This window comes from Leptinotarsa decemlineata, unplaced genomic scaffold (genome assembly GCF_025532065.1).
Source record: "Leptinotarsa decemlineata unplaced genomic scaffold, Ldec_3_MD MMD2_tig00026294_RagTag_RagTag, whole genome shotgun sequence".
NCBI classification, from domain to species: Eukaryota; Metazoa; Arthropoda; class Insecta; order Coleoptera; family Chrysomelidae; genus Leptinotarsa; species Leptinotarsa decemlineata.
Genome location: NW_027412674.1, coordinates 13,084,026 through 13,096,881, shown reverse-complemented (window position 1 = coordinate 13,096,881; position 12,856 = coordinate 13,084,026). Strand labels below are relative to the sequence as shown.

General features: G+C 37.0%; 1 protein-coding gene across 12 annotated transcripts in view; it reads right to left on the bottom strand.

Annotated features, from left to right (window-relative positions):
* The window catches only part of Stacl (SH3 and cysteine-rich domain-containing protein), a 379,844-nt gene that overhangs the window by 61,922 nt on the left and 305,066 nt on the right, over positions 1-12,856 (bottom strand). Inside the window, exon 15 of one of the 12 annotated variants that reach the window (XM_074180458.1) lies at positions 9,831-9,977. The exons of the other annotated variants lie outside the window; for them this stretch is intronic. Within the exon in view, the coding sequence (XP_074036559.1) occupies positions 9,831-9,977 (147 nt within the window). The remainder of the gene's footprint in view (positions 1-9,830; positions 9,978-12,856) is intronic. 12 annotated transcript variants of the gene reach the window in all.

Sequence of the window (12,856 nt, the reverse complement as noted above, 5' to 3'; positions counted from 1 at the left end):
CATGAACGAGTCTATGTGATCAGCTGTGATGGCGTCATGGCAACAGAATTCAGAGTGGGGACGGAGTGAGAGAGTAATAGATAGAGAAAAAGTGAATAGAGAAATAGAAACTCGGAGAGGGAAATAAAGGTATCACTCAGCTGCACGCATTGAACTTCATCGACAAATTTTTGTTATTTTGGCCTGTAGAAATCGTCAGATTATATATTTTTTGTTATCCTTGAATTATTTCCTTCAAAATGAAAAAAATCAGCTACGCTCGAGAATGTCGAAATGACATTATTTTTTTACAACTTTGCTGCCCTCCCCTTTCTTTACGTCTCTCTCAAATTGTCAGATTACTGGAATATACACTTTTTAGCAGGTAATTACCTCACCCTACCTTAATCTGATGCGCTCGAGAATTTCTGATGATCAATTTTGTTTTACTAATCTGATCCTTTATCCTTCACCGGTGGCCTTATATATGGGGCTCATATTTGGTGGAGGTACTCAACTGGGTACAAGGTATCCCCCTGTATATTAATCTGCCGCGCTTTAGTAAATCCCGAAATCCCCGCTTGGGTTCCCCTATTACAAGACGTTCGCGGTGAACATTTTAAATATTTACTTTGTTAATCCATAGTTCTTTTTCGTATCATTTCATTACGTTTTGCATTATATTTTAATTTTTGAATGTGTTTTATCGAATTCCCGTATCAACATGATTTTGATTTATTTTATCTCAAGTGTTGCAATAAACTTGAAAGCCATAACATTTTTCAATGAATGATGGAGAGACATTTCAAACAATATAACACCAACCTATACTTCCCATTCGAAAAATTGGGGGTTGTACTTGTCATTCGAAGGGGGTTGTAGGTAGGGGTGGCAATTTTACGTTGAAGAATGTCAAATTATGATTTACATTTGACGTGTTTCGAGATTTTTTTTAATATGTACCGTAACCGAAATAATGCGTGTATTCCATTTAGCTTCCACAGGCTGTATAATAAATCAAAATTATTGTTAAAAAAAGTTGGCTTTGCCAGTAGATAGTTACTGATATGAAAATCTTGAGTATGTTGAGATCAATACCCAATTCATAGGTTGGTTTGGTTACAGGATCAATTTTTTCTTAAAAAACAATTGTTTCGAATTCAATTGAATCTTTCTCCAGGGCTCGGACGAAGAAGAGTTTCAATAAGTTAGAAACGTCGGTAACAAAACAATTTTTTTTAAGTGAAAATTGGTCCTGTTACCCAAGCAACTTTTCGTCAGAAAAATTATTGGATCACTGAACTGGTAAACTGATTAATAATGAAAATATCATTTCTTCTGTAAAATGAATAGTTTATTAGTGAAATTTAGACCATGAATACTTCTCAAATGAACACAGTGAACAAGCGATGTTAGAGTCTCCAACTTCATACAGAGGCGCAACGTATTTGAATGATGAACCAGTGATGAGAAAAATTGAATCGTCTTTCAACTGGAAATGACTATAAAATGTATCAGAAGAGCAAAGTTGAAGTGAGGAAATTGGATGTTATTCATAGGTACTGATTAGATGAATAGTCTAGTTCACATGTATTTTTTTTTTTGTAACATTTTTCAGCCCTGTCCAAAATTTACGACCAAGGTGTCATTCGATTCTTATTTTTGCCTAGAAAGTTTAAGGAAAGGTCCGAAAACGCGCCGATAAAATTTACAAAAGTTATAAGCAATCAGGTGAAAAAAAATGGGGCTTTGGTTTTTTCTTAATATCTTGGAAAATTTTCAAAATTTTGGAAATTTGAAAGAAGATTTGAAAAGATCAATGAATTGGGGTAGAAAAGTTCCAACTCCCGAAAGTGTATCTCGATTATTTATAATTTTTACAGAGCCCTGAAAATAGAGCCAAAAGCGGGTAGTCTGGCTTCCGCGCGTCTTTCGTCACTCTGTCATAAAAACAAAAAAAAATATTTAAACATATTAAATGTAGATATTAAGGAATGAAAAAATTCATGTAATGTTGGGATACATCAATAAACAATAATCCGTAGTCAAAAATTTTTTATCCCGATTTTAACGTTAATTATAAATTTGATAATTAATAACTTTTTCTGAATTGAAAGTTAATATAAAAATCCCTATAATCATTAAACTAAAACCCTGGCATTCTTTTCCTTCAGTGAAGTTATCCTCAATAGGCAAAAAAATAGATTACCCTTGCCAAAATAAAAAAATTGTTATTTTCTATTTTTTTATTGAAAATTGAAAATTATAATTTTATGAAAAATACATTACAATTTTTTTTTCTAATTTTTCATTGTTTCAATGTCTCATGGCTAAAAACTAATTATTAATATTTTTTTTTATACAGCTATTGTTAATAAATTCATTATAAACACAAACATTGTTTATAAGCAATTCGAAAATTTGGAAAAAATGGAAAAAAATCATGATTTTTAGAAAAAAAAATGGTTTCTTAAAAAAATTTCTTTATTGCTAAAAAATGCGTTTGTTACTTAACAATCGTTTTTTGCAACTAAATATTAAAATTGAGGAACCGTTTTTTTCAAATCATCATTTCTATTGTTCTTTGAGGTTTTGAAAAAACTTTTTTTATTCTTTTTTTGATTGTTTATTTAAAAAAATTTTGTTATAAACAATTTTTTTTTATCTCATTTTTTCCAATACTTTATTCTATAATGAAACTAACTATGTTTTTTTTAAATTTATTCTATTTTTTATAAAACTTTTAATATTGTGATACCTTGATACTTGTCTTTTTCATTCGCTCCTTCGCTTTTGTAATTATAATAACTTTCAAACTATTGCAGTTATAACAAATATGCTTCAAGTCTTTTTTGTTCATTATGAATTTATTAACAATTTAAGCCTTTTACTGAAGTTGTAGTCCTATCATTTATTTAATTATTGATTGACTTTATGATTTAAAAAAAAACGGTTTTTTCAAGAAACCATTTATTTTCTGAAAATATTTTTTTTTTCCATTAACATAATGCAAAAAAAAATCGAATTGCTTATAAACAACGTATTTGTTTATAATAAATATATTAACAATAGCTGTAAAAAATTTAAAAAAAATATTATTAATTAGTTTTTAGTCATGAGACATTGAAACAATAAAAAATGTAAAAAAAATTGTAAAATATTTTTTATTAAATTATAATTTTCAATTGTTAATAAAAAATAGAAAATAATTTTTTTTTTATTTTGGCAACGGTGATCTATTTTTTTGCCTATTAAGGATAACTTCAGCAAAGGAAAAAATGCCAGGGTTTTAGTTTAATAATTATAGGGATTTTTATATTAACTTTCAATTCAGAAAAAGTTATTGATTAACAAATTCATAATTAACGTTAAAATTGGAATAAAAATTTTTTGACTGCGGATTATTGTTCATTGATGTATCCCAACATCACATGAATTCTTTCATTCCTTAATATTTACATTTGATATGTTTAAATAATTTTTTTTGTTTTTATGTCAGAGTGACGAAAGGCGCGCGGAAGCCAGACTACCCGCTTTTGGCTCTATTTTCAGGGCTCTGTAAAAATTATAAATGATCGAGTTACAGTTTCGGGAGTCGGGACTTTTTTTACGCAAATTCATTGATCTTTCCAAATCTTTTTTCAAATTTCCAAAATTTTGAAAATTTTCCGAGATATTAGGAAAAAACTAAAGCCCCAGTTTTTTTTCACTTAATTGTTTATAACTTTTGCAAATTTTATCGGCGCTTTTTCGGAACTCTCCTTAAACTTTCTAGGCGAAAATACGAATCGAATGACACCTTGGTCGTAATTTTTGGACAGGGCTTAAAAATGTCACAAAAAAAGCTAAATCGAGTACATGTGAACCAGACTAGAATTGGAATGCAACTATTTATGCTCAATACTATGCAAAACATTCAAGTCAATGAAAACTTCCGCAAAGTACATCGTTCCTTGATTGATAATCAAAATTGAATTGAAGAAAACTAATTAAATGGACAATCACATGTTAATAACTGTAAATCTGTGAATGCAAAACGATATCTTTCAAATATATTCGAAACATTTTTTTGCAGTTAGATACTATTGGGGATACAGAAAATTCCAAGAGTCAAGTAAGTGTTGTGTGTAATAACTATCTCAAAACTTCATTTTCATTCGTATAATTTCATCACTGAACAAAAATTTCTGAATTGAAAACGATTCCTAACTGATATTTGAGTTTCTGTACCAGAAGAGATATTGAGAGTTTCTCAGCAATTCCACTTCAACAAATCGCTTTCAACTGTTTCGAATTTGAATCCATCTCATTCGAATAACTCAAAGCACAACAGCAAACAAGACAATTTCGATATAATACTTTTTCCTTTGCGCAATGAATAAAATTTATTTCCTTTCACTGAGGAATTGTTGACGAACATAAATTTGAGAAATTAACGACTCTCATCATTCATTTTGATGTTTGGATCACATTGAACAAACTTGAAACTCGTTATAAACGGATCAATTCTGACTCATTTTCATAAAAATTCAAAACTTGATTGATGTTGCTACGCTCCATTCAGCTAGAACTGGAAAGTTCATTATGTTTTTACATTTTTCACGGAACATTATTCCAATGATCGTTATTCAGGTTTGACGACTTCGAATACTTGCATGAACTTTTCTTATTGAAGAGGAAATTTATCATAATTTTTTTGAATTCAAGTTCAATTATGTCACAACAACCTGCGATTTGTCGAAATTATTTTTTCACCAACATCCACTTCGAAGTATAAGTATCTATCGATAAGTTCGGGTTCCATTTCGTATCAGTACTGGAATTCTAATAACGTTTTTACTTGCGGCAAATAATGAATAAACAATTTTATTCACTCCTTCTGATATAAAAAACAGTTTATTGTATGATTTTAACTACAAAAGGGTTTTACAAAAACCGCGACACGTGTTTCGCTATACAATAGCTGATAAGTCCATACTCATTTCCGAACACTCTAATTATTCTCTAGGAAAAAGATGTAATGAAGTACTTTCTGATCTCTATGACTGGTTTTGCATGAATTCATTGCATCTAAATGCAGAAAAAACCCAGTCAATATACAGAGTGTCTCACTTCTCATGGAAATACCCCCGTATCTTCCGTAATATTCGAGGTGGAACGATGAAACTCTCAGGACTGATGGAAGTACTCGAAATGCACCTACCACCTGAATGGGGTTGGCCAAAGTGATATACACTGTCCGCCATTCGCGATGGAACACCCCATTTTTACGGTAAAACATATTAGGGGGCAAAATAGGCTCAAAATTCTTTCAGATTCGTGATCAGGACTACCAACTTACTACGATTACACTTTTTTCCTGGAAAAATTTCAGTCATGAAAAATCCGAATTTGTCTCACTTCTTATGGAAACACCCCCGTATCTTCCGTAATATTTGAGGTGCAACGATGAAACTCTCAGGACTGATGGAAATGCTCAAAATGCACCTATCACCTGAATGGGGTTGGCCAAAGTGATATACACTGTCCGTCACTCGCGATGGAACACCCCATTTTTACGGTAAAACATATAAGGGGGCAAAATAGGCTCAAAATTCCTTCAAATTCGTGATCAGGACCACCAACCTACTACGATTACACTTTTTTCCTGAAAAAATTTGAGTCCTGAAAAATCCGAATTTGTCTCACTTCTTATGGAAACACCCCCGTATCTTCCGTAATATTTGAGGTGGAACGATGAAACTCTCAGGACTGATGGAAGTACTCGTGCTATGTTAAACTTTGTCAATCAAAATGAGCTGATGTCAGTTAAAAAGGGAACTTCAGAAATATTGAAATATAAACATGAACTCACGAACAGAAAACAACTGGAACACAGGAACTATATCCAACACAAATACAGGAACAATAAACACAATGGGAACAAAACACGGCAGAAACAACAGGAACAACGGTGATTCAAAGAACAACAATACTAGAAACAACAAATGCAATGAAAACTGGTCTGGGGGTTAATACAAGATCTTTCAACATTATTGTCAGGTTGACAGCAAATATCAATGAGCAACTGTTTTCCATGGTGATTTCAGGGCACCGCATAATTCAATGAAACTGATGTAATTCAATCCCTTCAAATGATTTCAGATAACAATTCAACAAGTAGGTAAAATAATCTAAATTCTAGAAATAGAATGAAGGGGTTCAGGTTTCAGAAGAGAATTATTTTGCGCCGTAATATGTTTTACCTAAAAATGCGGTGTTTCATCACAAGTGGCGGATAGTGTATATCACTTTGGCCAACCCCATTTAGGTGGTAGGTGCATTTTGAGCATTTCCATCAGTCCTGAGAGTTTCATCGTTTCACCTCGAATATTACGGAAGATACGGGGGTGTTTCCATGAGAAGTGAAACAAATTCGAAATTTTCAGGACTGAAATTTTTTCAGGAGAAAAGTATATTCGTAGTGAGTTGGTAGTTAGGATCACGAATCTGAAGGAATTTTGAACCTATTTTTCCCCCTAATATGTTTTATCGTAAAAATGGGGTGTTCCATCGCGAATGGCGGACAGTGTATATCACTTTGGCCAATTCCATTCAGGTGGTAGGAGTATTTTGAGCATTTCCATCAGTCCTGAGAGTTTCATCGTTCTACCTGGAATATTACGGAAGATACGGGGGTGTATCCATGAGACGTGAGACACACGGTATTATAATGACAAGCCAAAACAAGTGCTTACCATTCATGTAAATATCTATAATGGAGTTTTGGAAAGTTTCTTGGCCTATATATCAAGTGTCCTGACTGAAGGAGGCACTGTGAGTCAGTAATTTCGAAACTTTACTCGACAGCTATCTATTCAGAAACAAGAGATACGTTCTGGCGAAAAAACAACTGAACATGTTATATTATACACATGTCGAATACCAACTCAGATACAGAATATGCTTTTGGGGGTCATCTACTTGTTTCAGAGATGTGTTTTTATCACAGAAAACATTGATACGTTGTACCACTGACGTCTCTCATACCTCCAGTTGTGAAAATTTTGTTTATACTCGTTAAATCTTAATCTTGCCGTGTTTGTATATATTTGAAGTGTGTATTTTGTAATTTGAAAACTTTTGAAAGGCAAATTTACTTCATTAATAGAAGACAGCGAAATTACTGTGTTCAAATTTTTGAACTAGCTATTGTTTTGAACTATATGCTCAAAAATGTGTTCATATACTCCTCTTGTTTTTCCGAACAGGTATCACAAACCCATGTTCGTATCGTTTTCATTCTCTAAATATGTCTTCTGGTAACTTGAAATTGATAAGCAATATGATAAATATGTTGAAAAGTCTTGAAATTTGACACATTCAAATGCATAGAATAAAATGAAATTCGATCTCCCACTTTTCTACAACTTTGAATCTGCATTTCAAGTTGAGCAAAAAATTGAGCATTGTTGTTGTTTCTTTGATTTTGACGAAAATAACTTAAGTATGTACACAAAACACTAAGGGAACTCATAAGCGTTTCACATACAACAGAATTTCACTTATATTTCACACATAGTAAAGAACATATTCGAAAACTGGCTGTGAATCAAATTATCTAAAAGACCAATTCGTTCAAGCTGGGCTCAACTCAACTACACTGTAGGTTAATAGGCTGACAGCGTTCAGAAAACAACTACTCTCCTGGCAAATACCACACAGGGTGCTGGATTATATCCGACTATATTACAATATAATTTACCACAAGTGAAATTTTTTCTCATACAAGGAATTGGACGATTCGGATATACGGTTGGTCACTTCGTTCACGGGCAGATGGAGCGATGACAATTATGTTGTCTGTCGGTCGCTTCAGCCTAGTTCGAGGAATGATACTCTGCTATTGACGAGTTGCCAAATAGACGACGAAGCGTTGGCTGTCACGATGGAACGTCAGTTTGAACTTAACGTTGACGACAATGATGACATTGACCGCGATATTCTGCTGGAAGATCGGGTTCACCGTATCCTGAGGAAAGATGACTTCAGCTTCTGTGGAAGAGCTGAAGGGTTACATCAGGGCCGCAAAAGCCAAGAAAGCTTCGGAGTCGATTCAATTACCACGAGGCTCCCAGACAACTTCGTCGAAAGTCTACTTCAGGTCATAAACAGCTCGTTGGCTCTCAGATAGTTTCCCAGAAGGTGGAAGCTTGCGATCGTTGTCATGATCCCAAAACAGGGTCAGAACCTGCCCATAGAACTATCGCCCAATCAGTCTGCTCTTGTCGGCGGCTAAGCTGGCTGAAAGGGTCGTTCTGCAAAGACTCAACGAAGAAGTTGAGGACCGAAATGTTCTGCTTGACGAACAATTCGGCTTTAGAAGAGAACACTCCACTGAGCTACAGGCACTGAGACTGGTTGAAAACACCATCGCAGAGCTAAATCATTATTGAAAAGTTCATGTAGTTCTGCATAAGCCTCGGGGCCTGATCCGGTGGATTGGGTCTTTTCTGAAAGACAGAACATTTCAGGTTAGAGTAGAGGGCTCTCTTTCTGACAACAAAGAGATCCTCGCTGGGGATGTGCTCTCTCCCACGCTGTACTCACTTTACACCAGTGACCATCCGAGGTCCGAGCGTGTGAAGATATCCTCTACGCCTACAATACGGCTCTGCACTCATCTGTCATGGGTTGGGAGTTAGGGATCGTCTACATGCAACGTGTATTGGACGACCTCGAGCGCTGGTACCTCGAATGGAAGATCCAAGTGAACCCGGAAAATAATCAGGCGATAACCATGGGAAGAATGATATCTTCTCCGGCCAGAAAAGTGAGGATCTCTAGAAGGGAGATCAACTGGCAAGCGCGGGTAAAGTACCCCGGTCTCCTAATAGACCGTAGGCTCACCTGGAACCCGCACATCACAACCGTGAAGGCAAAGATCGAGGGTCGGATCAAAAGTATATACCTTCTGATCAACAGACGATCCAAACTGAGCCTAAAAAACAAAATTACGATCTATAAAACGATGTTCAAGCCTGTCATCATTTTCGCTCCAGGTGTTTGGGAACAAACGGCTACGTCTAACACCTCATGCGGAATGAAGCCATCCGCAGATATTCGTAGCTGCCTTTCATTCGGCAGTCCATTCAGTCGAGGAATCAGCGAGTTTTTGATTGTGCTGAAACTCACGAAAACCCGTTAGTTAGGAAAGCTGTTGATTATACTGTAGACGACCCCTCCCGATATAGAAGGCCCTCACACTCTGTCGAATGAGGCCCTCATGTCCTCCGTTAATGGATGAACGATTTTTCATCCAATCCACCCCAGCCAGGTAGGGGTACATCATGAAGGGCGGTACTGATGTCTAAGGACTTTCATACCGCCACCATCCCTCAGTCATGAACCTATTTGTCCTTCTGAGGAAAATCAGCCGCAAGGGTAAGGGAGCTAGGCTTCAACCTGTGTGAACTGATGGTGGCTGTTGATGGCCAAATAGATAAAAACCAATCTGCAGGTGTGTTTCAATAATTGAAAATCGATTTCGGTAGTTGTATCGCCAACTGCCGGAAGAATCCTGGCTTGACACATGTCAGATATAATTCAACGACCTTCGTAGTATCCATAAAGGAAGTAGTTGTTTTTTTATAGGTGTCAGTCTATCAACCTACAGTGTGGGTAAGCTGATACTGGCCTGAACGAATTGTTCTGTTAGATAATTTGATACAACAGAATGTGTTACGCTTTCTCACTATTACGCTATCAAGCACACTATGGTAACTTTCACAACTAAACTCACAACCGGTTCATCCTTCAACATCGAAACAAACTATAACAGCTAGCAATGCAACACTATCACGATATCGTACTTTCTGGAAGTGAGATGGAGCGATGTCCTGGAGAGCCGTGTCGGGAACGCGATCCAAATCCTGTGAGGCTCTTCATCCCAGCGAAAATTCTTCGACGCATCGAGGAAGATTCAGGTATGTTGTTCATGGTCGGTCCTTGCCTGTGGTCTGAATTCATCACGCATAGATATCATTTGTTTACTCTAATCGAAAATGAGCCGATGAAGTAACTCAAAAGATTGATTTTTGAGTGGAACATAACTTTCTGTCAATGACACCAGTGTTAAAGTGTCAGTGATTAAACAAATCAGAATGTACTGTAAAATGTATTATGGAAAGAACCGGTCTGCTCGTTATTCAACCACCCCTCAGGTTGCCCCTGCAGGAAAGCGCCCTCGCTTGAGCACCTCCGCGGAGGAACCCCAAGAAGGTTGAAGAAGCAACGCAACGACAGTAATATGTTCAAAATATGTTCAAAATATGTTTTTCCGTTAACCAGCTATCGCACCCCTACAAACGACAACCCTCAGAAGTCGAAACTTGTGCGAGCTAAGGATTAACGAGGTCTTACCTTTTAACGTGTGATTTCTAACACGGGTTGGACGGTAGCAAGTGAAGATCGATCGTTCAGACTAGGGCTTGAACCACCGACCAACACGGCAGTCAATTCGAGTGAGTGAACAAAGCACCCACGCCGAACCGCTTGGCTACCGACTGCGGTACCTTACACTGTACCTCACAAAACCGTCGCGGAGGCCGCCGTGCGACACCACAAGGTTGCCTTCATAAATGAGACTGATCCGTACGGTGAGGTTACCGTAGAACGGAAAAGTCTCCTCAAAAATCAACTGCTGGAGAAGCTGGACAAGATCATCTTCTCCGCCTCCAGCAGCAACAGCAAACCGCCTACGTTCAAGTCGTGGACATACTCCGGTGGATTCATCAGAGTGGTTTGCGAAGACGACGTGATGCTAGAGTAGCTTAAAAAAGCCACAATGACCTTAAGCCGTGGGAGGAGGCATAACTTGCGATCGTCAGTGTGGATAAGCTCCCAAAGATTACCAAAGCCCCGCTCTGGATCCCGGAGGACGTCCACAAGACGATACCCGGTGGAAAGAAGAGGATGCTGGGTCGGCTGAAGGCGCAGAATCCTGACTTGATGGTAGCAATATGGTGCACTTTCCACAATGAGGTGGAGGTGAACCCACAAGGACACCTCTTCGTCTTTGGGTTCGGAGACGACTATATGGTTGTCCTCAAGAAGAAGTCGATGGGAATAAGCTACGCGTCTACCTCATTGACTATAATGGCAACGAGGAAAGTAGCAGGGGGTACCTCTGGAGACCCTAGGTCTTCGGAAGTCGAGTGGTCATTGACCCCAAGGCCACCATGGGTCCCAAAATGGAAGTGGAAGAATTTGAACAGATGACCGTCGATGACCTGATGAAGAAGACAACTAAATACAGCAAGGCCGTCTTTTCCTAGCGGGGGTTCAGATGCACCTCTAAAGTAATTCCAAATTCAACACTCTCATAGACAAGGATGTTGGAAAAAAGATTAATATAATACAATGCAACCTCCAACACCAAAAGGCAACAACGGCAATACTATGTCGCTCCCTTGATGTATTGGAGGATGCAATAGCTATGATCCAGGAGCCCAGGCTAATGAAGACCCAAATTACTGGTTTCAGTAGCCTAACTTGTCGAATTTTCAGCTTATCAAGCAATCAGCAACCTAGGAAATCTGTTTATGTACCTAGGAATTACAGTGTAATTCCGATGGCAAAATTCAAAACCTCAGACCTAGCTGTGGTTGAATTGGAATGTCCAAATGGAAAGGGCAAATATACGGCATCGGAGTACTTCCCTTCAGATGTATCATCCCTATCACCAACCAGAGAAATGGAGGTACTAGTGGATCATTGCCTCAACCAGAGAGTGTATCTTATATTGGGTTGCGAAGCAAACTCTCACCACTTGAGAAGCATTAGGAGTTTTTGGAAATTCCTAATATCGCCAACTATATCACTCAAGATGTGTCTTGAATCCAATATCGTACCTTTGTTAAGTGAAAGTAATAGTTGAAGCTATTCCAATCCTTTATGACATCAGGATATGACTAGAACAACATTGTACATATATGTTAGAGCTTTCATATACCTCTAGAGGAATTATTACTTCACACGATGTTGATGAATTCAGTACATTACATTGAGTTCATTTTTAATAGTGGTAGATCAATTTTTGGAAGATCTTTGAAATACTCCCACATTTTCTTGTATGGAAATGGAAGAGTTGAAAGCCAAAACCTCTTTCCCAATTTGTTGTTGTATTGTAACTCTTGACTTTGATAACTTTCTCACTAGTAGAACCTTCCCAAGGCAAAAACGGCCTTCGTCGACTCCATCGAATCCCGAGCACACAATTTTTATGCTGATGTAATCGATCGATTTGTATTACATTAGCGATATACAACAAGTCTAGCTCTAGTCTAGACCTTCCCACATGAAATATGAGTTACCTATGCTAGCTGAAGGAACAAAGCGCATCGAATACATCTAGATTCCTTCCAACACCGAAATAAAAGGCAACCAGTATGCCGATACGAATTTCTGGAACATAAATAATTCTCTAGCAACTTTCCTAAGATTACTACAGTACTATAAAACAAATCCTAGTACATTAGTACAGGGCGTTAGAAACTAATGTGCTCAGCGCGATTGATCCTCTCATGTTTTTACAAAACTATTAGCATGTGCCTACGAAACATCAATTCATTTTTTCCGCCTACGCATCTATCATCTAATGCTGGTGAGAAATAAGTCCCTCTTAGTGTGAAAAACACTTGCCCAGACGCCTATTGAATCAATTCGTGAACTGATTTGTATATCAAAATCATGAAAACTGTATCGAAAAGTGATACATAAGAACAAAAAATAAATATTGTGAAACATTCTTGTCCCTCAACATACCTACACATTATGTTCTGGTAAATACCTGCCAGAAAACAACTACTTGCCCGGCTAATACCACGCTGGATATTGA